Source organism: Amblyomma americanum, chromosome 3 (assembly GCF_052857255.1).
Source record: "Amblyomma americanum isolate KBUSLIRL-KWMA chromosome 3, ASM5285725v1, whole genome shotgun sequence".
Taxonomy (NCBI): domain Eukaryota; kingdom Metazoa; phylum Arthropoda; class Arachnida; order Ixodida; family Ixodidae; genus Amblyomma; species Amblyomma americanum.
The window spans coordinates 9,099,115-9,127,019 of NC_135499.1; the positions used below are offsets into that span (position 1 = coordinate 9,099,115).

A 27,905-nucleotide genomic window follows, 5' to 3' on the forward strand; every position below is an offset into this window, starting at 1 on the left:
TTACCGAATGCATAGATATAGCTAAGGCGGTAAACAGACCTCTGTATTCAGCCTTCCTGGATATAAGCGGTGCATACGACAACGTGAACGGGGAACTCCTGTGGAACATATTAAAAGATGAAGGTGTCAGTCATGAGGTAGTTAATTTTCTATGGGAAATATATCGAGAAAATGAAGTTGAAATAACATGGGAAGGAATTAAGGGTACAACAACTGTCCAGATACACAAAGGATTAAGGCAAGGTTGTCCTCTATCACCGCTGCTGTTCATGCGTTATATGATAAGTATGGAAAGAAGACTGCATGGAAGCAATCTAGGTTATAATCTGTCGTACACGTCAGGCGGAAAGGTTGTTGAGCAACGACTACCGGGTTTAATGTATTCGGACGATATTGTACTGTTAGCAGATAGCCAGGAAGATTTGCAAACTCTGGTTAATTGCTGTGGAGACGAAGGAGACACTTTAAGTTTCAGTTTTAGCGCAAGTCGGTCAAGTGTGATGATTTTAAACGATACAACTGATCATGTGCTTACAATGCAAGGCCATGAAATACCCCGAGTGGCCGAATACAAATATCTCGGTGTTTGGGTAAACAAAAGGCAGATGTACACGGAAAAGCACGAACAGTCTCTCGTAGGAAAAGGGCGAAGAGATTCCGGGATAATGAAACATAAGACATTATGAGGGTACAACAAATACGAAGGACTGAGAGGTATTTGGAAAGGAATAACGGTGCTGGGGCTTACTTTTGGGAATGCGGTTCTGTGCTTAAGGGCAGAAGTTCAGTCGAGAGAAGTAAATCAGAGAGCTGTTGGAAGATTAGCGATAGGTGCCCATGGGAAAACCACAAACGAGGCAGATATGGGCTGGGCTGGGCATGTGGATATGGGCAGGGGCATAACCCAGCAATCTTTTTTGGGGGACGAAAAAAACACCGGAACACCATGCCTGTTTGCAACATTTTTTTTTAAATTGTGGGAGACTTTGTGCATGTATGGAACCACAGTCGGCTTTGTACTTTGCAAGCGTACAAGGTCACAGCTGCGCTTGCCTTTCTTTATCTTCTGGAGAAGGTTCTCGGCTTCCGCTGTGATGAGCGAGCAGGGGAATCCGCCTGAAAGCAGCCTGGTGATCTCATTATGAAAGATGGAATGCATTTCATGCTGGCATGATTTGGTTAAGGCTGATTCTAGGCAGAGTTTCCAATTGCTCTTTCAGTTGATAGTTCGCGCTCTGTCTGTCATCTTCTGCTCTTTGCAGTTTGTCTTTTCGTGTGCGCAACGCCATCCCGAGAAAGAACTAGGAATCTAACCAGTAAGTATGCCAGACACGATGACGGAGAAAGAGAGAGCATTAAACGACAAATTAAAAACGCGGAAGGCAAAACTTGGATAAACTGAATGGAAAAGAAGCACTGTAGAACAATATCGATACTGGAAAATGCAGATCAGGAAGGAAGCGTTTTACAATAACTCAAGAGGCCGTGCCCTCCTCTTTGAAGCTAGCTCAGGGTGTCTTAGAACGCGCAGCTACAGAAAAAAATTTAACGAAGAAGATGACACATGTGCTGTGTGTGGTAAATCTGCTGAAACAATAGAACACCTCACCCTAAAATATGACGGTATCTATCCCTATGTCGACGCAGGCACAGTCACTCTTCCTGAGGCCTTAGGGTTTAGAGATAACAATAGTCATGTAAATAAATCTGCGGTGGAAATTAGCAAAAATCGATTGGAAAATTGGTTGCTCAAAAGCAGAGAGGTGACATAACGTCAGAAGTGTAGGAAGACGTATTTAAAGAAAATTGCGTATCTTAATAAGAATTGACAACAAAGTTAAACAAAAATAAAGGAAGAAAATGTTAGCATGGTGGCAACTGGCATCACTCTGTTTCAAAGGGGGCGCTCCTTCCATCCATCCATCCATTCCCGCTGTTTGCGTCGTTGTCGTCTGCTTGCAGTGAACGCGCCGTTGAACGGAACTTTTTTTCGGCACGGTCCTTCAGTTTGCTCTGCATCGTTGTTATTTGTTTGAAGCACCTTGCATTTTGATTGTGGTGGTGTATGGTGCTGTAGCCGGTGCCTACGCGATGGGACGAAAGTCCTGTGCTGCACGACAGGTTAGAAGTCGTGCAAAGAAAACTCGCTGTTTTCTACACCAAAGGACGAAAACGTTTGCAGCATTGAAGAAATGCCATCCCACGTAAGGACCGTTTGCTGCAACCTTCAGACGATTTTTTGCGAGAAACATTCCAAGACTAACCTCGTGTCGAAAACGTGGAAAGCCATGTACAAGGGCCATGTACTGGCACGTAAACCGCTGCTACCGTGTCTTGCAAAAGTAGCGGTGCCAACAAGGTTCCCAGGCAGCCTTGCACACCTGTCGAAAGTCATGAAGGAACGCAAAAAGGCCTGCTGAGAGGCACGACATTCTGGTGCCATAAAACCGCCGTGCTTTTCACGAGCCGCTCGACGGTCCTCAAGAGGATGCGACGATCGATCAAAACCCGTCTACGGAGGAGGGCCCACAGGAATCATCCTCCTCGGACACCACATCGCGCGGCTCCAGCTACTTCTTTGAAGTGTCGCCGAACATTTTGCTTTCCAGCTCTTGGGGCTGCCATCGACTCGAACTAGATGGTGTCAGAAGCGTGTACTTTTCGAAAGCTGAGCGCACCGAAGTAGACCACTTGGCCGCACCGTATCCTCCAGTCGTGTCGTCGAAGGACATGACAATGACAGTTGTTATACTGCGAAGGCAAAACTCACTAGATGACTGTCATCTGCCAAGTGATGCACGAACCACCGACAATGTGGCCGATTTGCTCAAACAAGTGGATGACGGTGTTGTCTGTCGTGGTGGACAAAATCCAAAGGCTTATCCTCGAGTTCAGCCGGAAAGTGGCGGCACTAGCAATGCATGTTAATTCTGCAGCCAGGTCTAAGCACTTGTCCAAGATATGTCTCAGTTTGTCGGACACCTTGAGACTCCGTGCAAAGCGGTTAGCGAAGAGACGTAAGACAGCTGGAACACGTAGATTTCATTTCAAGTCTCCACCAAATTCTGAACAAATGGCGACGTGAAAAGGGTGAACTACGCACTCTATTCGTCAACGAACCGCTTTGGGATGCGAAGAAAAACTTGGCACATGTCCTACCGGAACCGCAGCTCACAGCATATCTGCCGCGAAATGCACGAACAAAAGAAACAGGCGATACACCGGGAACTGGCTGCTGATGCGTCTTCTACTGCACATACGTAGTCCCAGTGGCTACTCGTTTCTGATAAATAATTACATTGTGAGATGCACACCGAATCGTCGGGGGATTTTTGAGTGCGGTGCGTCGACAGTGGCGCGTCGACAGCGGAGCGCTGCGCGTGCGAAGGGTGTGTGCAAGGCGATGGCGACAAAGAGCGCGGCGAGCACGAGAAGAGGGGAGCTGACGTACCTGCGCAAGTGCAACACGCCCACCAGGAGAAGCTGCTATAAAGGCGGCTGGAATACGGCGCCCCGACCACTTGGCAGCAGCGCAGGCGGCATAGACGCATCGTGTGACGCTTTTCTCTGCATTGTTGCAGGTTGGAAATCACTTTTTATATTACTGAATCTCTCTGTGTATTGCCGCCCTGTCTGCTGCCAGAATCCTGTGTTGTGTGTTGTGCATTGAGCCACTAAGGTAGCAGCTCGAGATGGCTGAGCTGGCCAAATTTCGTGACGAGTTAAGAAGGGATATGCGAGAATTCAAAGCTAAGATGGAACGACATTTAAGGACTGAAAAACGGGAACTGAAGACAAGCCTCTCGTTTCTAAGTGATCAAAACGACACTTTGCTGTCAGAGAACAAGGCACTCAAAGAGCAAAATGCAAAACTAGAAATTGAATGCCAAGAACTGAAAATGTTACAAACTTGCATGAGCAGAGGATTACGGCGTCCGAGCAGTATTCTAGGGTCTGTAACCTTGAACTAAAAGGCAACAGGACGAGCATCTTCCCAAGATTCTTCACAACATTGGGGAACTTCTGCACGTGCCCATTGCTGATGATGCCATTGAAATTTGTCACCGCGTGCCAACAAAGAACTCAGACGCTGTGCCGAATATTGTTGTCAAATTCCAGCACCACTCCAAGCGTGATGCAGTGCTACAGAAGGCAAAAAAGATGCGCATTTCGACAGACGATCTTGGCCACTCCCCCGGCGCCCCTGTTTTTATCAATGAACACAGGGTAGCATTTTAGGTCCGCTATTGTTTCATTTGTACATAAATGACATCACGAACATCGACAACACACCAGAGTACATAATATACGCAGACGACGCAACTATGCTTTTTAAAGGCGACACTCCTGATTCAATAATTCCATTTGTAAACAGTACACTAGGAAAACTGAGGGCTTCGAGTGAATAAAATTCTCTAATCATAAATACACAAAAACAAAAGCAGTCATATTCCACCCCAGGCAACGTATAATTTTTAAAAACTTTGATTTATGCATGGGGGACTCCATTATAAACGTTTCACATTCTGTTAAAACACTAGGAATTATTTTTCACGAAAATTTGAGTTGGAACGCTCAGATTGACAATGTTGCATCTAAACTTTCAAAATGCACGGGTGTTCTTGCAAAATATCCCTCCTGTTTACCAGTTTCAATCAAACTCATAGTGTACAATGCACTGTTTTGCCCTATCTCAGTTATTTTTTTTTTTGGTCAGGAGCAGTACCACGGAGACAAATATCCAAAAACTTTTTCTACTGCAAACGAAAGCAATTCGTTTTATTGCAAATGCTGAATACCGAGCTCACACGGACGAGTTATTTACCCGCCTCAATATCATCAAAATTCCAAAGCTCTACGATATGGGGTCACTCTGCGTCCAGCCGGCCGGGAAGGCGAGCTTCCGTGCAAGCTACACACAGGCGTTATTCGAGTACGCAACACGTTTCCCCAACCCGTGGCGCAGAGTCGCAGCCACGGCAGGTTCGGACGAAATAAGCAACAGCAGGGCACGCTAGGAAATAGTTTATTATCCTAACGCAAGGTACAGCACACTGCGGAAGAATGTTCTATCCGTAAAATAGATGTTCAGCAGCTCACCAAGTCGTTGACGTCGACCGGCGTTGGTGTTCGGGGGCCGGCGGGCAGCGGAAGGGGTCCGTGGGGCAGTTAGGTAAGGTCCGGCAGCGAGACTCCCTCCCCGCCGCGCGTTCCCCCCTTTTTATCCCTTCGGGCATTGCCTCCCTGGCAGCAAATCGTTACCGTCAAGCTTAGGCGTGCTACCCTCTCCGCAGAAGGCAGCGCGCTGCCGTGACGTCACGTCAGTGCTGGGGTGGAAATGAGCAGAGTCGCGGGGGTGCCTTCTCTCCACATTCCTGGTGGCCAGCGCGCCCGTGTAAGTCACGGTTGCCGCTGGCGCGGGGGACGAGGAGGGGATACCAGTGTATCCCACACCCTCCCCTCCTTAAGAAGCCTCCCGAACACAGAAACAGGGGCAACATTACTTGATCTCCGCCATCCTGGGATCGAAGTTCTTCAGCTCCCGCAGGTGCATCGGTTGACGGCCGCGCCACGCCCCCGCGGATTAGCTGCTTCGCTCCGAGGGCTTGGCCTCCCGCACGATGACGCTTGGCATCTTGCTCCCTGTCACGGTCTTCCGAGTGCGCGCGGCTGCGCCGTTCCGGTTAATTCGGTCGACCGCCTCCTTGGCGCCGGCTGCGATGGCTTGGAGGCCAGGTCCATGGCTGCGCCCCTGAGGTACTGGGTCAGGTGGCTTCAGGGGCCAGGGCTGTGGCGCTTTATGGTTGAGGCCGCGGTTGGGCTGCCCTGGCATACCTGGTCAGCAGGCGAGGGCCCAGGGTTGCGGTGGTAATGGGGCCCCGCAGGCGGTGGCGCACAGTAGGCGGGTGGGCAGCTCCGATGCGATGTGGCAGATAGCCGGGGTGGCCAGGGTGGCGACTGCAGGTCGCGGGCGGGGCGTAGCGTCGGGCCTTGGCGCGGCGCGTTGCCGAAGCTGGATGGTGGCTGGTAGTTTCCATCTGCGCTGGAAAAGGTCAACACAGATGTAGCCAGCTCCCGCAGCGCGTGCTGCGTGGCTGTTCGACCCTCACAAGAGTCATGAGGGTTAACGCAAGTCAGTCTTGTGTGCCATTGATCGGCATGAGCGGCCCGTACGTTCATGCTTCTAACGAGACTGCCTGCCGGCTCGCGCCCTCGCTCTAGGCTGCGCAGGCAGATTCTGTTTCTGCTTAGGGCGCAAGTTACAGCGGGACGCGGGGTTCGCCGGGTGATCGCAGCGCTCGTTATCCGACTGCGGCGCGGGTCGGGCTGTGTCCTCTACCCACTCATCTCGCTGCACGTGGCGTTTCAGGTCGCATACGTGCACCGGTCCGCCTGTCGGTTTCGACCGCAAGTCCTCGAGCCTGTAAACGAGCGAGGAAAGTTTATCTCGCACGCGGAACGGCCCAATCCATTTCGGCGCCAACGAAGCCGCAAACTGTTTGCTAGCGTCGCTGAGAACGTGCTGGCGTCGAAGCACCAGATCGCCCACTTCGTAGTGAACATCCCGGTGCAAGCGGTCGTACTGTGCTTTCTGCTGCGCCCTAGCGGCGCTCAGGTTGCGGCGAGCCTTGCGTAAGGCCTCCGTCATCTTAGCGCGCAGCTGCGTCGCGTACTCAGCTCGTGCTGACGAAGCGACTGGCGTCTTCCTGCTGTCCGAAAGAATCCGGTCCATCGGATTTAGCAGCTCTCTACCCAGATTGAGAGAAGACGGTGCATACCCAGTCGAGCGCTTAACGGTCGAACGCAAAGCAAACGCGATCTCCGGCAGATAGGAGTCCCAATCTTTGTGCTTCTCAGAGTACGCGACAAGCAAGTGCTTAACGTTGCGATTGACTCGTTCCGTGGGGTTCGACTGAGCATGATAGGTGGTCGTTTTCTTGTGCTTAATGCCGAGTGCAGCGCAAGAATCAACGAACACCTTCGCAGTGAAGTAGGACGCGTTGTCTGTTATCAGCTGCTCTGGGAAACCGAACCTGGTGAATACGTCCATCAGCTTCTCCATGATCACTCGTGCCGTCAGCTTTCTAAGGGGGAAGAGTTCAACCCACTTGCTGAAGTGATCCGTGACCACCAGCAGGAACTTGTTCCTACTCGGTGTCATAGGATACGGTCCCATGATGTCACACGCCGCGATTTGCCAGGGAGTCTGGCTGTTAATCGGGTGCATGAGACCGGGTGGTCGTCCGCCTCGGGGCTTCACACTTTGGCACACATGGCACGAGCGGGCGTAGCGTATTACGTCCCTTTTCATGCCAAGCCAGGTAGCAAAGCGACACAACTTAGTGTAAGTCTTGGGGCCGCTTGCATGCCCAGCGATGCACGAGTCGTGAAAGTAGCGTAACAGTGCTGCTCTCAATACTCGCGGTATCACCACCTTGAACGCCTCGTTTGTGTCGTTCTCGGAGGGGGTATACCTCAGCAGGGCGCCGTCGGAATCCAGCAGATACGAATCCATCGCGCTCACAGCACTACCAGCTGTTTCCGAGCGCTCCGCACCGACAGCAAAACCAGCTGTCTCCGTGTGCGCGGCGGCCCTGCCGCCCGGCTCCCGGAGCCCGTCGAACACCTTTCGACAAAACGGATCCTTCTGCTGAGCTTCGAGCAGCTCATTTCTGCTGAACACGATCCCCATGGAACTCGCGTAGTCCACGTGGTTCACGCTCTCGCCCTGGATCAACGGTTGGTCCGCGTTCCTTACATGGGCTACGGCTCGGGTCAGTCCCTCGCTCTCTCCGGCTGTCGGGCGGTCGGTCGCGTGACCTTCCTCGCACTGGACAGGCGCTCGCGAGAGTGCGTCAGCCACCGCAATGTTTTTCCCTTTGCGGTAGCGCACGGTGAAGTCGTAACGCTGCAGCAACAGGGACCAACGCGCTAGGCGGCCGCTAGGCTCGCTGAGTCGTCTCACCCAGGTGAGCGCCAAGTGATCCGTCTCGATCACAAATGCCACCCCATCGACGTAGTAGTCGAACTTACGCAGAGCAAAAACTACTGCGAGACATTCCTTCTCTGTCACCGAGTAGTTTCTCTCTGCCGGCGTCAACGAACGGCTCGCGAAAGCTACCGGACGGAGAACGCCTTCATGCTCCTGAAGCAACACTGCTCCTAAGCCCAGGTCGCTTGCGTCGGTTTGAATCACAAACTCCCTGTTTAGGTCGGGTAGCTGCAACTCAGCCGTGTCAGCGAGCACTTTGGTGAGGTTGCGCAGTGCATCCTCTTGCTCGTGACCCCAACTCCAGCGCTCGCCTTTCTTCAAAAGCTTTGTCAAAGGCGCCTGCAGCGCTGCGCAATCTGGGATGAACTGGCGATAAAAGTTCGCCATTCCCAGGAAGCGCCTGAGACCGGCTATATCTGTGGGCGACGGAAACTTAAGCAAAGCCTCAAGCTTATCATCGCACGGCAGAATGCGGCCTCTGTCGATCGTGAACCCCAACAGTGTTATTCGGGTCGCGGCGATCTGTGCCTTCTTCGGGTTCAAAGTGATTCCCGAGGACCTCAGCCTCTCTAGGACGTCCCTCAAGTGGCGCAGGTGTTCCTCGAACGTTTTCGAGTACACCACGATGTCGTCTAGGTACGCGAGCGCATGTTGCCACTTCGCATCTCCCAGAACACGGTTCATTAGGCGCTGATAAGTAGCGGGTGCTCCTACCAAGCCAAAAGACATTCTCTTGAACTGGAAAAGGCCTCTGTGACAAGTGAAAGCAGTTTTCTCCTTGTCCCGCTCATTCATTTCAACCCGAAAGTATCCGCGGCTAGCATCGAGCGTTGTGAAGTACTTCGCCCCACCTAGGTTGGACACTAGGGAAGAAATGGTTGGTAGAGGGTAGGCGTCTTTCCTCGTAACCTCATTCAGCTTGCGGTAGTCCACGCAAAGTCGATATGTATCGTCTTTCTTTGGAACCAAGACTACCGGGAAGCCCCAAGGGCTGTTAGACCTCTCAACAACGCCAGTCTCGATAAGTTCGTCTAAGGCGCTGTCCAGTGCTTTTCTCTTGGCCAAGCTAATTGGTCTAGGATTGCACTTCCAAGGCAGTGCGTCACCCGTGTCTATTCGGTGCCTGACTAGGGTAGTGAGGCCGGGCGGTCAGTGAATGTCGCGTTGTACTCGTAGAGGAGCGATGACAAACGTGTCTTCTCCCTCTCCGTCACGCTGTTCACTTCCGACAACAAGGGGTGCGCTGACCTTCCCTGCGCGGCAGAGCAGTTTTCTACCGCGGCAATCTTCTCCCTGCCCTCTCCCTCAGTGGCGTTGGTCCGCTCGCCTCCTGGATCTCGGGCTGGCGGGGTGGATTTGTCACGGTCTGCCCCCGCTCGCGCCGCGTTCGGAGTCTGAATGGTCTGCGACGCCGCGGGCGCTTTCGCGAAAGGCTTCAAGGCGCCTGACGTGCGCTCCCTGTAGCCTCCGCTGCTGATGTCTATCACAATACCTGTCTTGGCTAGGAAGTCTCGTCCAAGAATTACAGGAACGGATAAACAGGGAGGATGAACGAGGCGTTGTCGCCGCACGCGTCTTTCCCAGCGAACCACTATCCTAGCTGCACCGCTTGATTGCGCTGTGCCGCTCCCGAGGCGAAAAGTGGTATCGCACTCTCTCAGCCGGATTTTGTTCTCGCGGAGATGGTTTAACACCTCGTCACCGAACAAGGAAGCGCTTGCTCCTGTATCTAGTAACGCGGTGAATTTCTTTCGAGCTATCGTTAGCTCAATGAACGGCGCTGACAGGTCAACAGAATTTCCTACGCGACATGCCAAAGGCGCTAGCAAACCAGGGTTTTCTGTGTACGCCGCGCGGGATCGAAGGTCGATCGCCGGCGGCTTTGGCCGTTTCCCGACCGTGTTTAGTCACGGGCGGGAGGGCGGCCACACTCGCGGGCGAAGTGCCCTGGCTGGTCGCACCGGTAGCAACGGTTACCCGGGCCCCGACGGGCTAGGCGCTGGTCGCCCCGTTCCGATCGGTCATCTCGAACTCGCGGCGCGGATGGTGGGGCCGCGTGTCGGCCTCGCCATCTCGCCTCGGTTCGTTCCGCTCTGCGGCAGCGTGTGCTGTTCGCGACGCGTAGCTGAACGGGTCCAAAGCGCGGTCGGACAACTCCCAACCCCTTGGGACACGCTCGTCAGCAAATCGTGCTGACGCTTCAGCTCTGGAGGGGCTGCGGGCTGAGTTGCCATTCCACGCGCAGCGCGGCTCAAGTGACAGCGATGCGGGTGGGGGCGGCCGATACGCTCGCGCAGAGAGGATGTCTCCCTGTATGCGCTTCGCCTCAGCTGCCAGCTCATCCAAATCTCTGAACCTGACCCCTCTCAGGTAAGCCGTGAAAGTCGGGTGCGCTTGTCTCGTGACACGCCCAACTTTCTCCGTGTTCGTGGCGCGAGGGTCAGCGAGGTGATAAAGTTCGTCCATCGCTCGGACGTACTCTAACAGAGACTCGTCGGAATGCTTGGTTCGGAGCTCCAGCTCTCTCCTCAAACGCCCCTCACAGTTTGCGGGAAGGAATTCGTCGCGGAAGCTTGCGCAAAACTCCTCCATTGTCCTCGTTCGGTTGCCGGCTAGTCGGTACCAGCGGGCCGCTTGCTCCGTCAAAGAAACAGGCACAACACGCGCGAGCATTTCGGCGTCTGCGATTCCTGTCACTTGCTGATAATGCAGGAGACGGTCGAGGTACTCATTTGCTCCCGTAGTGTCGTGCTACCCCGTGTAGGTAGGCAAGTCTATCCTAACACCTGGTGACTGGGCCGGGGCTTGCAAATTGTTTTGCAAAATACCCGCTAGACTCTGCATAACGTGCATTGCGTTCTGCAAGAGCACCTCGGATGATTGCGGACTAACGCTCCCGGAGTTGGGCGCAGCCGCTGATGGCGTCGAATGATGAGGCCTAGGTGCCTCTTTGTTCGCGGAGCGGCGAGGCGCCCGATGTGGAGCCCCCCATGCCAGGCCTAAGTCCTACCAACGCGTCAGGGGATGTTACTCGGCTATTCCGCGTGGAACGCCCAAGATTCACAAATTCAAACCCTTCCAACGGCGCGTCAAATAGGGAGCCCTGGTTATGTGCCGCTGGCTCTGACAGCATAAACAAAGACTGCAAGTCACTCCTGTCGGCTGCCATCCTTTGTTAGGGCGACGGTAGTCGTTCACTCCAACAAAGGTCACTGCTCGATTGCCTAGTTCGCCCCACGTTGGGCGCCAAGATATGGGGTCACTCTGCGTCCAGCCGGCCGGGAAGGCGAGCTTCCGTGCAAGCTACACGCAGGCGTTATTCGAGTACGCAACACGTTTCCCCAACACTGCGGAAGAATGTTCTATCCGTAAAATAGATGTTCAGCAGCTCACCAAGTCGTTGACGTCGACCGGCGTTGGTGTTCGGGGGCCGGCGGGCAGCGGAAGGGGTCCGTGGGGCAGTTAGGTAAGGTCCGGCAGCGAGACTCCCTCCCCGCCGCGCGTTCACCCCTTTTTATCCCTTCGGGCATTGCCTCCCTGGCAGCAAATCGTTACCGTCAAGCTTAGGCGTGCTACCCTCTCCGCAGAAGGCAGCGCGCTGCCGTGACGTCACGTCAGTGCTGGGGCGGAAATGAGCAGAGTCGCGGGGGTGCCTTCTCTCCACATTCCTGGTGGCCAGCGCGCCCGTGTAATGCCTGTTTCACATGCAAGCGAACCGCTCGCGAACTCCGCCGCGGCGGCGAGTACACCCTCTCTCAAGCGGCGGAGAAAGCCCCAGCGGCTGGAGCGGCGAGGTTCGGGTACGTTCGGGCAAGTTGGAAATTTTCGCGGCGGCGACGCGGCAGCACCGCCTCTCAACCAATGACGACCCGGCGTTGCCACGCGATTTGTACGCCGCACGTACGAACTTTTGTTTAAAAAATAAATTGTATAAAGTGACGTTTAATGCTTAAAACGCAAGAATTATATTTATTTAAAGAAACTGTGAAAAGAATTGACAAAATAATGCTTTTATATTACGCTTTTTTTTTGTGTTTGCAGGCCAACAAAACTGGTTGCAGGCCACCAAAACCGGTTGCAGGCGCATATCTTTTGCCAGCAACGTTGGTTTTCGTAGCGGTGGGAAACGCGCAGCGGCGATGCATGTGAAACGAAAGCTCGCGAACCGCTTCGCAGCGCCGCGCCGCTGTTCGCTCTGTTCGCCAATTCGCTTGCATGTGAACCGCCCTTAAGTCACGGTTGCCGCTGGCGCGGGGGACGAGGAGGGGATACCAGTGTATCCCACAACGAGTATTACTTAGCCACAAGGTATAAAAACTCCCTTCACCATATCCACGATAGCTTTCTAGACATGTGTGCGCTAAAACCAAATGATCTAACATATACTCTTCGAAATCCTGAATGTTGGTGAATCCCTTTTTCACGCACTACATATGGTGATCAAATGCTGCGCCATAACGTTCCAGTACTGCTAAATAAGCTTATCTTGAACAACGTCTGTATTGACACCTGCAATCAGAAAGACATCCGGGACATATGTTTACGATTGTAGTGTTATTTATGTTGTTTGTGCCTGAGACAGCAGATTAATCACTTGACGCACTTCTGTTTGTGGTATATTTTGAGATCTAGTGACCGCTTTGCTTGACATGTTTCTTGAGTTACCAGAATGTATATCTTAAGTGCCAATTGTTTTGCGCTTTATTTCGCACGCAAATATTATTCGTGTTCTTTTTTTTTTGTCTTGTTTTGTACACGTGTCCCCCTCGCTGCAAGCCATGTATACGGAGGGTTCAGGCTGTTTCAAGTGGAAGTTGTTTCCACTTTTTGCCTGAACCAACCCTCATCATTTTGTGATGAAAATAAAACGATTGATCGATTGATTGATTGATCGATTGATTGATTTATTGAAACCCGAGCTGTGAAGGGAGACAGCGCAGCGCAGATCGGGGTCATTCAAGCGTGGAGGTGGCAGCCATCGGACGCAGGGTCCGTGCCGCCGTGGCTCCCTTGGATCACCGACTGCATTCCTTTCAAGCGTGGAGGCGGCAGCCGATGGACTTAGGACCCGTGCTGCCGAGAGGCCCCCTTGGATAGCCTGTATTAAGCATACGGCGTTTCGGGACGCCGATTACGTGTCATGGCTAGGCTTCTGATGCTGGTGCCAAGTTCTTGGGGCTGCTGACGGGAGACAGACAGGAAAACTTAATTGGTGCAAGTGATTTTTAGAACCTGCTCGGTGCCTGGGCCACTGCGCGGTCCCGCACTGCATCATGTTGATCATGTCTGGACATGACGTCAGCAGCCCGAGTCACCGCAGCAAGCTGCGATGTCGGGTCTGCAGACCTGAGCAGGACCCCCCCGGTCCTCTTAGCTCGAGATGGCATGCTGTCCCTCCGGGGGAGGGCCAGCAGGGCAGCCGAAAAAGGATGTGGGAGAGTGTGGCGTGAGGAGTCCACCGGCGTCCTCCTGCGGTCGTCTCCGCTCCTGCCACCTGCTCTCTTCCGCCGCTTCCTTCGACGCAACGCCAGTGCCGCGTGGCACTGGCGTTCCGCCCATTCACCTGCGTCCGCCCTGTCTTCAAGGCATCCCCGTTTTCATCTGGGACGCTCAATATATGGTGGACTCTTTCCTTTAATCTGCAGTGTTGTACGTGTGTTGAGAGTGTGTTTTTCTTGGTGTTTTTGTTTCTTATCGGCTCTTTTCCTTTAAATAACAAGTACGGCTTCGTTTTGTTTTTTCTGATCTGTTTGTTGTCTCGCTCAAACCTGCACGCGATAGCGTTCCCCTTCGGCAGTAGGAGACACGTTACAAATTCGCGACACAAATATTGCCGCTACCAAGCATTACTACCGTAAAAAAAGTGCCTCTCCGTGGTGAGAGTGGAATGTGGATTCGACAAACGTTTTTTCGCCGCTTTCAACTTTCAACACCATGGAATATTGATGTTCGACGAAATTTAAGTACGCAAAGAGCTCAGAGTGAACTCCAAGAAAATGACATACTGCGCTCTCGCGGATTTTAGCGACGAAGTGCCAGCACCTGATGATGTTGTTGTTGTCCACATACTATGGCGCATGCCCGCATGCACCTGATAAACTAGGCCTCGCGCTGAATTTCCGCTCCTCATCATCGTCATCATTGTCATATATTTTACCCTTAAAGGCCTCTATTCAGCATTACAAGGGGAATACAATGCAAACACGAAATGAGGACACAAAGTTAATACAAGAAAACTAAAGCAATACAATAAAATGAAAAAACTTGGCTGTGGTTTAGCTCTGGTTAACCCTAGTTGAATTGCGAAAGCTACGTTTCCTCGGCCCGTCGTCTACGCAGCGTCTCATTCCGACGCTCTCGGGAACTCAAACCGGTCTCTTCCGCAGTTGAAGAGTCACTCCGGGACGTGGCACGACTTCTTTTAGCCGCATCTTCGTTACGACGGTTCTCGAGTCGTGCGGCGCGTTCTTCTGGCGTCTCTTGATCGCGTTGCCTCTTCCTCGCTTCGTTCTGTCGTTGTTGGGTCTCTTTCGTGCGCTCCATAACGACTAGAATGCACCGAGGAGAAGCGTATATTGATACGGGAATAAAAGAAGAGGCGGCTCTAGCACGAGGGAGATAGAACGAGAAAGCTTGGCCGCCGCCGGTCGTGCTTCGCCGGCTCTCCTCCGTACTGCTGCTATATTTCTCTGGGCGGGCCCGTGGCCACCCCGTGGCATCCCACACCGTAACATTTTGGTGGCAGCGGTGGGATCATGCCGCTCACCCGCTCCCAGAATCAAGCACCCGACGTGCCAGACGACAGGAGTCCACCACCAGCCGATAGCGCCGACGACGCGGCGGCCGGCGCCGCTAGACCTAGGCGCTCGGAGAGGCTCGGCTCTTCGCAGCAGCCGGACGCCGGTGTTGAGCGCCTCCTGGACAGTCACCCAACGGATGGACGCATGGGAGGACCGTCTGACTGCCCAGGCTGGGGAGATGGAAGCTCTCCGGCGCGAACTCCGTCGCCTGGTGCCAGCCGAGCCGAGCACAGGTCAGGTGCCTTTGGGCGTCCCCGCCGCCGCTGTTTACGGCTCTGCCGTCGCTGGGCCTGCGGTCGTGGCCGCCAATGGCGTGCTCGGCGCGGGTGCGTCCTCGCCGCAGTGTTCGTTGGACGTTGTGGAATTGCCCACATTTGACGGCACCATCTCGTGGGATGCTTACCGCATTCAGCTGGACGGTATTGCGGCGGCGAGAGGCTGGGACGAGCAAGTGAAGGCATGGATGCTCGTTGCAAAACTGAGGGGCCGCGCCACCGAGCTGCTGCAGAACGTGCCGCCCGACCAGCTGGGCTCTTACACTGTTCTGGCGGGCCTCCTCGCCGACCACTATGGTGCCTCAGGTCAACCCCGTGTGCAGTACCACCGCCTGCGAGCCCGCCGTCAAGAGCCCGGGGAGACGTACCAGGACCTCGCCGCCGCCATTGAGCGCCTGGCTCTGCAGTCGCTGCCGGGAGCGCCTCAGAACGCCGTGGCCCTGGTCGGCACCGAGGCGTTTGTCGACGCCATCCGACTCCCCGAGGTGCAGCGCTTGGTCCGCTCTGGCCGTCCTGATTCCGTCCGCGCCGCCATGGCGCTCGCCATCGAGGCGGAATTGACTTTGCTGGCCACGCGGGGGTCGCCACCGTCTGCCGAGCGCAGCGTCCGGGTGCAGGCTCCTCGGTCCGCAGCCCCAACTGCGGCCTCTATCCGACGCCTGCGTAACGACGTCCGCATGACCTGCTTCCGCTGCGGCCTGCGGGGACACTACGCGAGGGACTGTGCCGGCCCTCCAACATCGGGAAACGATTTGGCGGAAACGATTTGTGCCGTCCCCACACTCCTTCGTTTTCCGCGTCCCCTCCTTTCGTCGGCTCCGATTACCACTGATGCTCCTTACGTGCTCGTCGACGTCGCCCTGCTTGACCGGCACGTAAAGGCCTTCGTTGACACTGGAGCGGCTGTCAATGTACTGCACAAATCGTTTGTTGCTAACGCGCCCCACCTGCTTCTGCCAGCCGCCAAAACCCGGCTCTTAGCTTTTAACGGCACCCCTGTGGAGCAAGTCGGACGTGTCGTCGTCAACCTGACAGCACTCGGAAATAACATCTCCACCGAGTTTGTTGTCGCAGACAGCCCTATTTGGCCAGTGGTCCTCGGGTGCGGGTGGTGCCAGCAAGCCGGAGTCGTCCTTAATTTTACTAGAACCAAACCACGGGCGAGCCGAACTCTCTGTGGGCCGGGCTGGCTTAGCCGGGTTTCCTGCCTCGGTGTCGCCCTGTGGCAGTCCCTGGTGTCGGCGACCAAGCGTGCCTCAGCATCTCTGCGTGACCTCGCGACGAAGTGGCCGTGTCGAGTCAAGCCGTTCGACGTCACTACCGTGACTGTGGCGTCCGCCGTGACACCGGGTGCGGCAACGTGGGTGTGCCAAGCTTGACAGTCCGGTCACAGCAGACGTGCTGTTCGAACCCACCCGGTGTTCAGCTACAGCCCGTCAGATGACCTCCCCTCGAAGCCTTCTGCCTGTACTCAAAGGAGAGGCCCACGTATTTATACTCAACATCAGCAGCGTACCTCTCGCGCTGACTCCCGGCACGCAATTGGGTGCAGCCTCAGTTTTGGACCCCGGGTCACCAGTGGCGTCTCTGCAACCTGAAGCCCCACCTCGCCACCCTCCAGCGCCGGCGATCCTATCATGGGAAGAATTTAACTTTGGACCCAGCCTGACCTGCGCGGAGCTCGCCTCTCTGAAGACCTTGCTGCTCGAGCATCGCAGTTGCCTTGCTCTCAGCGCCGGTGAACTCGGGTGCACTTCCTGGGCTCAACACCGGATCAACACCGAAAACCGCGGGCCCGTTCATCACCAACCTCGCCGTGTAGCGCCAGCCGAACGGAGAGTCATCCAGCAGCACGTGTGCGACATGCTTGACCAGGGAATCATTGCCCCTTCTTGTAGCCCTTGGTCCTCCCCTGTCGTCCTTGTGCGCAAGAAGGATGGAACACTCCGCTTCTGCGTTGACTATCGGAAGCTAAATGCTATTACTAATTGCGACGTGTACCCGCTGCCTCGCCTCGATGATGCGCTTGACCGCCTGAAGGGGGCCCGTTATTTTTCCACGCTAGATCTGCTCTCGGGCTACTGGCAGGTGCCTGTTCACCCCGATGATGCAGAAAAGACGGCTTTCGTGACTCCCGACGGCCTTTACCAGTTCAACCGTATGCCCTTCGGTCTCTCGAACGCTCCAGCCACCTTCCAGCGTCTCATGGACCGAGTCTTAGGCCATTTGAAGTGGTCTATGGCGTTGGTCTACCTGGATGACGTAATTGTCTACGCGGCTACATTTGAAGAACACCAGAGACGCCTCAAACTCGTCCTCGAAGCCCTTACCTCTGCTGGGCTTCGCTTAAAACCAAAAAAATGTTTCTTCGGTTTCGCGGAGGTGACGTACTTGGGTCACGTTGTGAGCCGGCATGGCATCCGTCCCGACCCTGAAAAGCTAAAAGCGCTTACAGCTTACGAAGCTCCCACCACCGCCAAGGAGCTCAAAAGTTTCCTTGGATTTGCTTCGTATTTCCGTCGTTTCATTCCGGACTTTGCCAAGCGCAGCGCTCCATTGACCGCCCTGCTGAAGAAGAATGCACCGTGGAGTTGGACGCAGGCCCAACAGCTCGCGTTTCTTGACGTCAAGCACGCCCTCCTCGAGCCTCCTACATTGGCCCATTACGACGAATCGGCCCCCATCGTCCTCCACACGGATGCCAGCCAAGATGGGCTCGGCGCTGTCCTCCTGCAAGAAGACGAGTCTGGTGACCACAAAGTCCTAGCTTATGCCAGCCGCCAGCTTTCCGACGTTGAGCGCCGCCGCCACTCTTCAGAACTCGAGTGCCTCGCCATTGTCTGGGCCGTCGAGAAGTTCCGTCCCTACCTGTACGGCCGTCACTTCACCATAGTCACGGACAATAGCGCTCTCACTTGGCTGCAGTCCGCCAAACATTTGAATGCCAAGATTGCACGCTGGTCCCTGCAACTTCAAGAGTACAATTTCACAATAGTGCATCGGCGCGGCTCTGCCCATCAAGATGCCGATTTCCTTTCTCGCCACCCTTGTTCCGTGACGGCTTTGACGGACCTGAGGACTGCACAAACGCAAGATCCCGCCATTGCTGCCATAATCCACTCCCTTGGCACCGCCGCCGGCGCAGGCCTCCGCCAACTACGCCGGGTCTATCGAATGAAGGACGACCTCTTGTGTCATGTGAAGCGGCTCCGTGGTCGACCACCCGTCTGGTTGCCAGTTGTGCCGGCAACACTGCGGTCGCAAATCTTGCGCGGCTTACACGACGCTCCCACGACTGGTCACCTTGGTCGCGGCAAGACCTACGCACGAGTGTCGGAGCGGTTTTGGTGGCCTAATATGTCCAGAGATGTCAAGGAACACGTGGCGTCCTGCCAGACATGCCAGTACAGAAAACCGTCCACAGGTGTAACCAAGCCACCCCCGCAGGCTTTTTCGCCACCAAGTTCACCTTTCGAGCTGGTTGGACTGGATCATTTGGGCCCGTTTCCGAAGACGCGTGCCGGCAACCGGTATGTTCTGGTTGCGATCGACTACTTCTCCAAGTGGGTCGAAGCACTGCCCGTTCCAGACACGTCGTCCGCTCATGCCGTCGCGTTTGTGGAACAGCATCTCGTTCTTCGGCACGGTGTTCCCCGGCGCCTCATCACGGACCGTGGGAGCTGCTTTATGTCCCATGAATTCGAGCGAGCCCTCCGCTCCTTCGGCATTGCGCATTCCACTACATCCGTCAATCATCCGCAGTGCAATGGCCTCGTGGAGCGTGTTAACCGTACCCTCACGGATATACTCGCATCCTACGTCGCTCCGTCCCACACAAACTGGGATCGTTTTGTTTCTGCTGCAGCTTTTGCAGTCAACACTGCAGCGCAAGAAACAACGCATGTGACGCCGTTCTCAGTCGTCTATGGCAGAACGCCCTCCATCCCTCTCGACGCGCAGTTGGGCCTTCCCCATCCTACTGCGTCACCAACTGAATCTGCTCAACGACTTCATTCCGCCCGCCTCGACGCCCAGCGCAACCTCCTCACGGCTCACGCGCGTGTGCAAGCGGCCAACGCGGCAGCACCACCACATCCCCCCTTCCGGCCCGGTGACTTGGTCCTCGTTCGCCACACCATCCGTGCGACTGGCCGTGCCGCAAAGCTCTTGCCCCGATACCGCGGCCCTTACCGTGTCGTTGCCCGACTCGGCCCCGTGACATACCGCCTCGAAGACCTGCCAGAGCATCGACCATGCGTGTGCACCACATTTTCCCAGAGCATGTTTCAAACATGAAGCGATATGTCTACGGCGCCTGCGGTGACTCCGACTTAGCTACCGGGTCCTCATCAGTGCCGTCGTCGCCTGCTGGCTCCATGCCTTCCCCACGCAATGCAGTCCCATAAACGGATCGCCGCTCGATATGCATAAAACTCCCTGAAGTTAGCCTAACCGGTGTGGGACCTTCTTCGGCGACTGCAGACACCTTCGCCCAGCTCACACACTTCGAATTCAACGAAGAGTGTGACCGTTTCCTATCTGCGAGCCCACATTGCATCGCCCCAGGAAACCCTGCATCAAAGCACGGCCTGACTTCTCCGCCCCCCCCCCCCCCCCCCCCCCCCCCCCCACGGTGGAAAGGTGATACGGGAATAAAAGAAGAGGCGGAGAGCGAGCGCGAGCGGCGAGCGCGCGGCTCTAGCACGAGGGAGATAGAACGAGAAAGCTTGGCCGCCGCCGGTCGTGCTTCGCCGGCTCTCCTCCGTACTGCTGCTATATTTCTCTGGGCGGGCCCGTGGCCACCCCGTGGCATCCCACACCGTAACAATATAGAGTGTTTTGCGTTTTTATCGTGCACAGTTTAAAAAGTTTCCCCGCCTCAACCGCTGGCTCATTTGCTGTGAAACTGCACACAGAGCTTGCGTATTATGGTAACTTTTGTATCGTAGCAAGTTTGACAACGGTACTTACTTAGTTGAACCTTGCAAGATGCGAAAACGTAATCGTCTAGAAGAGATCGGCGAACCAAACCCCGCAGACGACGTTTTTTCGCTGAGCAGCGGCAGTGGCGCCATCTGTTTTGGCAGTCGAAAGCGTCATGACAAGGCCGCCGAGGCGGGCGTTTCGAGAAGCGCGGCCCTTTGAATACGCCGTTCCGGCCGTTTCAGGGGGGTAAAGCGCGGTGAGGAGGTTGTCATACACTCGAGCAGCGCCATCTTGCTACTCCCATAGTTGCCTGTACTTATTAGTTGTTTGCGCTACTGCGATTATTTTCAATACAGCTACACAGAACACAATAAAAATAGACCTCTAAAACTTTAAACATCCAAAAAATGTTAGAGCATTACGCCAAACTCTTTGTTGTTTCAAAATTTGAAATATGCAGACCTGTACAAGAAAACTTGGGAAAGTTTCGTTTTCGTTTCGTCTGCTGCAGCAGCTGTAGGTTACCGACGTATACTAGTTCATTACTACTTACAGCGTAGACTGCAGGACAGAATTAAGATACGGCCGTTTGATACGCCAAATACGCTCTGCATTACACACCTCTCCGCCCCATGTGTCTGCTCAAAGCACACCCGAGCATACTCCACTGAGAGCGGTCTCCCTCTTTTTCGACCGTGCGTTCTAGCTACTATTCGCACTTTGGACTCATTCACTTCCACCGCTCGGTTCGCTGTCTTTCGCACGAACGTTGCCTTCTCTGCTTGTTTTGGTTTTGGATGTCTGATTCGGTGCCGGGAAAGCGCTGCAGACGAAAGTCGTTTTCCGTGCGCACGTTGGTCGATCGTATCTCTTGCGCGCACGGCGGTCGATCGCACACAAGAATCTGGACTCTGGACCCGTCGGCAGCGTTCAGGGCGACACCCGAAACTGCCATAGCAGTCGGCCGGGCGAGTAAGCCCGCCTTCGCTCGAAAGCACAAGAACACAGATAAAAACAAGAGAATACCGAGAACAGAACCGTCCGCTTATACACGCTCGCCTGTCAGTTGCTCAGTAGATGCAGTAAGCACGCAGCGCGCTGTGGCTCCGCGCATCGCGATCTACCGCTTTGTCTTGCTCGTGCACAGAGTTTCAGCAGAATGCCGCCATCGTGCATCATATGCAAAACAAGATGCCAAAAGGGATCGGGAATTTCTCTTCATGTGTGAGTACTGTTCTCTGAAAAATTCGTAACGCCACTGTCGCGTGTTTTTTTTTTCTTTAAGATTGTCTTGTATGCATGCAACATGCATGAAGAGAATTCGTGGAGCCTTACGTTTAGTGGTATATAGTACAGGCTTGTCATTGAAACAGTATATGAAAAGTAAGCGAAGTTGTCATTTTTTTGTTTCAGCTTTCCTCACAACAACATAGACTTGCTGCAAAAGTGGCTCAGCGCTATTAGGACACCATTGCCTAATTTACATATAGGGCGCAGGATCTGCTCAAGACATTTCGAGCAGTCATGCTTTTACAGCGGCCACACCAGGCACTTTTTAAAACCAGACGCAGTGCCAACGATATTCCAAAAGGTACAGAGTGAGCAGGTAGGTGCAAATTGTGGTTGTGCTCTGTTTATGTCCAGTAGAACCTGCACTCAGTGTGAAACTTTTAATGCTCATTACGGGTAAGTTATAAAAACTACGCTGAGCCTAGCTGATGTCTAGAGCATTTACAGCCAAATATAAGTAAAAAGAGAAAACTACCTTTTGTTGCAATTGGGTTGCAAGCCCCAAGGGTAGCGTTGGCCTGGCGGCCTGGGGCAAAGCTGGAAACATCCGAAGGTCCCGGCAAAGGATGAGTCGACTGGCAACAGAACAACTTGTTTATTCTGGCATCTCAAAAGAGCAGCCGGTCAGGGCGACCACGTTACTCGAAGGAAGAAATCGGAGTCTCTCTCGGCGTCCGGGGCAGCGGCGTTTTATACCCACGGAGTCGAGGGCAAGAAGGAACGGCTTGGGAAGAGGCGTCCGATACGGCGACGCTTGAACATGTCCAGACGTGACGGGCGCGTCCGCCAGGCCGGCGCCGGTCAGACCTCCTCGCCTCCCAGTTGGGGAGCTTCTCTCCCCGGCTGCCGCGCTTTGACAAGCGTGGGCACCAACATGCACACACACACACACGCACGCACGACGACACGTGGCACTGAAACCTGCCTGGACGCGCTTGGCGGGAGGCGTTGCGGCCGCGATGAACGAAGCCGCGGCGTCCGTTGCATCCGCGCCGGCTATACCGCGCGTCGTAGGCGAGACGTAACAGACCGCCCCGCCGGGAGAAGGAGATCCCGATGGTCAGGGGACTGCATCCGCTGTCCAGAGGGATGTCGCTCGATGATGCTCATAATCGAAACCGGTCGTCCCTCGACGTTGCTTGAGTGCAGCGCACATAGAAGGCCTCGTTCTCGGGTTCAGGATCACATAGGACACTGCAAAGTCACTTCGGGAGAGTTGCCATTTTTGTGCTCGTTCCCAGCAAGCGTTAGAACTACGCCGAAACGCAACCGCTCAGTCAGCAAGCACGAGACAACCCTCACTAAGCTCTGCCAGGCTCTTTCCCCTTTTATACTACTGCCTAGTTCCTTACAGTAGTCAAGCAGCACTCAGAACGCGTCCACAAATTGGAAAATTGCACTAGAAAGCACATAATCACTTTGAAACACTAAACAAAAGCAATATGTTAAAAATCCTGCCTCAGGAAGAAAACATCAGTAACAAACAACTTTGAGGCGGATTCCTACGTTAGGGGCTTCGACTTAAGCCATCGGCGTTACCGTTGAGAATCCCCTTTTTGTAACGCACCTCAAAGGAATATTGTTGCAAAGCGAGGCTCCAGCGCAGGAGGCGGCCATTTTTGGGAGAGATGGTCTGCAGCCATTGGAGAGGGCAGTGATCCGTCTCAATGATAAACCTCGAGCCGGCTAGGTAGCATGACAATTTCTGAACGGCCCACACGAGACACGCACACTCTTTCTCGGTGGCGCTGTACGCCTGCTCACGACAGGTCAGCTTACGACTAGCATACAGGACGGGGTGTTCCACTTCTCCATTGTCCCTTTGGCACAGTACAACGCCCATGCCTCGCTCACTAGCATCGCACTGAACAACGAACCCTTTGGTATAGTCTGGCGATCGTAGCACAGGCTGGCTTGTTAGGGCGCTCTTTAGGGCGCTAAAAGCTCTTTCCTTTGTCTCGCTCCAGACGACTGTTTGGGGCTCTGCTTTTCTTAGAGCATCCGTCAGCGGAGCCGCGATATCGGAGTACCTGGGGATGTACCTCTGATAGTAGCCGGCGACACCTAAGAACGACCGAATATCGGTCTTCGTGCGCGGTTGCGGGAAGTCTCGCACAGCGGCCACCTTTATTTCAGAGGGGCGGCGACGACCCTGTCCAATCACGTGACCGAGGTAGACAACCTCGGCCTGTGCTAATTGGCACTTGGGAGCCTTGACTGTCAAGCCCGCTTCGCGCAGGCGGGTTAGCACTGCCCGCAAGTGTGCCATATGCTCAGACCAGGAGGCGGAGAATATCGCTACGTCGTCTAAATACGGTAAAGCGAATTCTTCCTGTCCCCGCCACACTTTGTCCATGAGGCTTGAAAAGCAGTATGGCGCGTTCTTCAAACCAAAACTCAAAACTTTAGGACGGAATGTTCCCATTGGTGAAATGAACGCCGCATACCTACTAGCCTCTTCTGTAAGTGGAACCTGCCAATAACCCCTGACAAGATCTAGGGTGGAAATAAACTGAGCGCTACTAACTTTCTCAAGGCGCTCCTCGATGTTAGGGATCGGATAAATTTGATCCTTAGTAATGGAATTAAGCCTGCGGTAGTCGACGCAAGGACGAGGTTCCTTGCCCGGTACCTCAACTAAAATCAAAGGGGAGGTATAATCACTCTCACCCGCCTCAATAACACCGAGCTGTAGCATTTTCTTTACCTCAGCCTCCATAATATCGCGCTGGCGGGGTGACACCCGGTACGCCTTGGATCGTACTGGCTCTGGGGAGGTAAGTTCTATATCATGAGTAAAGACAGAAGTCCTACCAGGCCTCTCAGAGAACTGACCTTGAAACTCTTGTAAGAGTTGGTGTAGTTCGGTTTTCTGCTCAGGAGACAGCGGTGCTTTAATGATTAAGTCACTAATGACCTGATCAGTGTCTTCCCTGTTCGTCACTGAGCCTAGTCCCGGAAGCTCGACCGGAAGCTCTTCTAACTTTCCCGTGTCAGGCATTTCCTCTCCAGTACCTGGTGCCTTCAACGCTACAGGCTCAATTTTATCCAGTTCTGACGTGCTAGGAATATCAGCTTGCTGCGCCTCCGACCCTTTTTCATTGTTCGACAACGTCGGCCCCGCAACTACCGCCTTTTTAGCGAGCTCCCGAACTCTCGATCTGGTTAAGGCCTGAACGCTAGCCTCACCAAACAAAAGCCCCTTCTCGCGCAGGAGGTGATCGGACCTGTTCGAAAATAGGTACGGGTACTGGGGGGGGCAGCATAGATGACACTACGGCCTCCGTCTCAAGTGCTCCGAAAGGTCCTTCAATAAGCACTTTTGCTACGGGCAGACACACGCTATGAGCTTCCAAGGCTTGCTTGATCCATGCGCACTCGCCCGTGAACATATCGGGTTCTACGTAAGAGGTGTGAACTACATCCATTGTAGCTGCGGAATCACGAAGCACTCGGCACTCTTTCCCGTTCACGAGGAAGTCTCGCATGTAAGGCTCGAGAAGCTTCATGTTCTCGTCAGTGCTGCATAATGACAAAAACACGACTTTTGTTTTTGTTTCTGGACACTGCGCCGAAAAGTGACCCGGCTTCTGGCACGTATAACACACGCGCGCTTGCCTCGCCTCGAACCGCTTTCTGCGTTCGGCTTCGGCTGCCGCCGTCTCCTTACGTTCGGTCGGACTGCTTTCACTCGCATCCGCACTACGTGTGTCCCCCCTTGCTCTCATGGGTGTGAACTTCGGCCTCTCAGACTTGGAGCCAAATTCACCCTTTTGACCGTCCTTAGCTCCGCGAGCCCGACGCGTCACAAACTCCTCGGCTAGCTCGGCGGCTTTAGCCACTGTACTAACGTCTGGCCTATCCAAGACCCAGTACCGCACGTTCTCAGGTAACCGACTATAAAACTGTTCCAGCCCGAAACACTGCAGAATTTTCTCGTGGTCACCAAACGCTTTCTCTTCTTTGAGCCACTCCTGCATGTTTGACATAAGCCTGTAGGCAAACTCTGTATATGACTCATTTCTGCCTTTTTCATTTTCCCGAAACTTCCGACGGAACGCCTCCGCTGACAGCCTGTACTTTTTTAGCAGACTTGATTTCACTTGGTCGAAATCCTCTGCCTCCTCTCTCTTCAAGCGAGCGACTACGTCGGCCGCCTCGGCGGGTAACAAAGTGAGCAAGCGCTGTGGCCACGTTTCCCGAGAGAACCCCTGCTTCTCGCACGTTCGCTCAAAGTTAACCAGGAACAAACCAATGTCCTCTCCAAGCTTAAACGGCCGCATCAGGTCAGTCATTTTGAACGATACCCGTTCTCCTGCACCGTGTGCCTGACTTCCATTACGAGCGCTTTCCATCTCTACCTCGAGACGCTTCATTTCCAAAGCGCGCTCTTCTTTCTCTTTTTGCTCTTTACGTTCGCGCTCGTCTTTCTGCTCTTTACGTTCGCGCTCCTCTTTTTGCTCCCTCTCCTCAATGGTCTCAAGGCATTCCGACAGCTCGTCATCCTCAGCCTCCAACTCAAGAATAGCCATTAGCAGTTCTGGTTTTCTGAGTTTGTCTGAGACATCCAGACCCAACTCTCTTGCAAGCTCCAGCAATTTCGGTTTGCGCAACGACTTCAAATCCATGGCTGCTCCGAATGCTGCTTTCTCTACTGCCTACTATTGTCTTGCCGCAAACTAACCCGGCAGCAACGACAACCACAATTACCAGCTCTGTTTCTAACACTAACAAAAGCCTGGCAAAACTCAGAAGAAGAAAGTCCCGCACTCACCAAACCTCGCAGCCAAGAATTCAGCGCAGTCGTTCCGCTGCAGGCAACCAGTCATCACACAGGGCTCGTTGCACTGCTCCCGGATGGTCGTTGAGCTGCTCAGCATACAGTTGACCGCATATCTTCGCTGCTGGCCTCCGTTGTCGGGATCTCACCGCTGGCAACCAGTTGTTGCATTTGGGTTGCAAGCCCCAAGGGTAGCGTTGGCCTGGCGGCCTGGGGCAAAGCTGGAAACATCCGAAGGTCCCGGCAAAGGATGAGTCGACTGGCAACAGAACAACTTGTTTATTCTGGCATCTCAAAAGAGCAGCCGGTCAGGGCGACCACGTTACTCGAAGGAAGAAATCGGAGTCTCTCTCGGCGTCCGGGGCAGCGGCGTTTTATACCCACGGAGTCGAGGGCAAGAAGGAACGGCTTGGGAAGAGGCGTCCGATACGGCGACGCTTGAACATGTCCAGACGTGACGGGCGCGTCCGCCAGGCCGGCGCCGGTCAGACCTCCTCGCCTCCCAGTTGGGGAGCTCCTCTCCCCGGCTGCCGCGCTTTGACAAGCGTGGGCACCAACATGCACACACACACACACGCACGCACGACGACACGTGGCACTGAAACCTGCCTGGACGCGCTTGGCGGGAGGCGTTGCGGCCGCGATGAACGAAGCCGCGGCGTCCGTTGCATCCGCGCCGGCTATACCGCGCGTCGTAGGCGAGACGTAACACTTTTCAACAAAACGCTAGGTATTTAAGTTACAATTAAAAATTTAGCAACTGATATGTCAGTACAAAAGTAAAGGCAGCAATTCAACATAAAAAGAATCAAGTTTATGATAATTAAATAAAATCCGCTGTGTATCAGCAGTTCAGAGTGGTGCACTAGACGGGAGGGCTTATGCAGGAGAGACTGCGTGCCGGGCATGTCTACATTATTAAACAGAATTCTGACAGCGGTCAGTCGTGGTGTCACACCAAGTCTGTGTGCATAGGGTGATAAGTTATAATAGAGCGAGTGCCTCAGCTCATGCAATATTTTTTACTTTAGGTTGCAAGCACATCTTGCGGTGCTATTTCAGGACTTCAGTCTCTGCCACGTACGTCATTACAGAAACGCAAACGGGTAAGTTTAAGTGAGCAGAAAGGCCAGTGCTTCAGACAACAAAATTTTTATCTTAGGGCATATCTATGCAGGAGCACGCAAGCCCAGAAGCAACCAGTTCACAGACTATGTCCTCACCCTCCTCGCGAGCTCAGTTACCACTGAGAAAGTCTCCACGCTTGCAGGTAAAAGAATGAATCCGAATATTGGTGTCTCATGCATCCAATTGCTGGTGTCTCCAGTAGTGAAAATGTTCCTACTTCAGGCCATTAGTGTGAGGCCGCATCTCAGCCAACCGGTCACCTCACCTATACCCAAATCCCCCTGCAAGCACTTGCACACTCCCACAAGAAAGTCCCTACGCAAGCGAAAGCAGGTGAGATGCTGTACATAAATAGCAAGAATCTCGCGTCAAAACTGTTTCAGCTTCAGGACATGTCTGCACCACAAACCCCCAGCTCAGTAGCAGCATCACCATGGAAATCTCCACGCAAGTGCTTGCAGGTAACGTGTAAAAGGCAGATGATGCACTGTCTCCTCTGACACACCCTTTCTGCCTGAGCAGACAGCTACACCAGTTTGTGCAAGTTCAAGGATGCACAGTGAGGACCAAGGTGCAACGAGCCCAGCCAAAGCAGCAGTGAAAGTGCAACATAAGGTATGCATATACAGATTATTATGGAAGCTTAGTTGCTGACACAGTATTCTATTGCCCACAGACAACACAGTCTCTGAAAAGCTCCAGCAAAAAGAAAG

General features: G+C 54.0%; 2 protein-coding genes across 9 annotated transcripts in view; one reads left to right on the top strand and one right to left on the bottom strand.

Annotated features, from left to right (window-relative positions):
• The window catches only part of LOC144124442 (glycoprotein-N-acetylgalactosamine 3-beta-galactosyltransferase 1-like), a 611,040-nt gene that overhangs the window by 484,206 nt on the left and 98,929 nt on the right, over nucleotides 1-27,905 (bottom strand). The gene's annotated exons all lie outside the window — the stretch shown is intronic.
• On the top strand, nucleotides 21,143-27,853 carry LOC144124440 (uncharacterized). Its single transcript, XM_077657087.1, has 6 exons — nucleotides 21,143-21,218; nucleotides 21,408-21,600; nucleotides 27,096-27,334; nucleotides 27,415-27,525; nucleotides 27,582-27,653; nucleotides 27,715-27,853. Exons 3-6 carry the CDS (start codon nucleotides 27,236-27,238, stop codon nucleotides 27,844-27,846), a joined length of 414 nt encoding a protein of 137 aa, XP_077513213.1. The 5' UTR covers nucleotides 21,143-21,218; nucleotides 21,408-21,600; nucleotides 27,096-27,235; the 3' UTR covers nucleotides 27,847-27,853.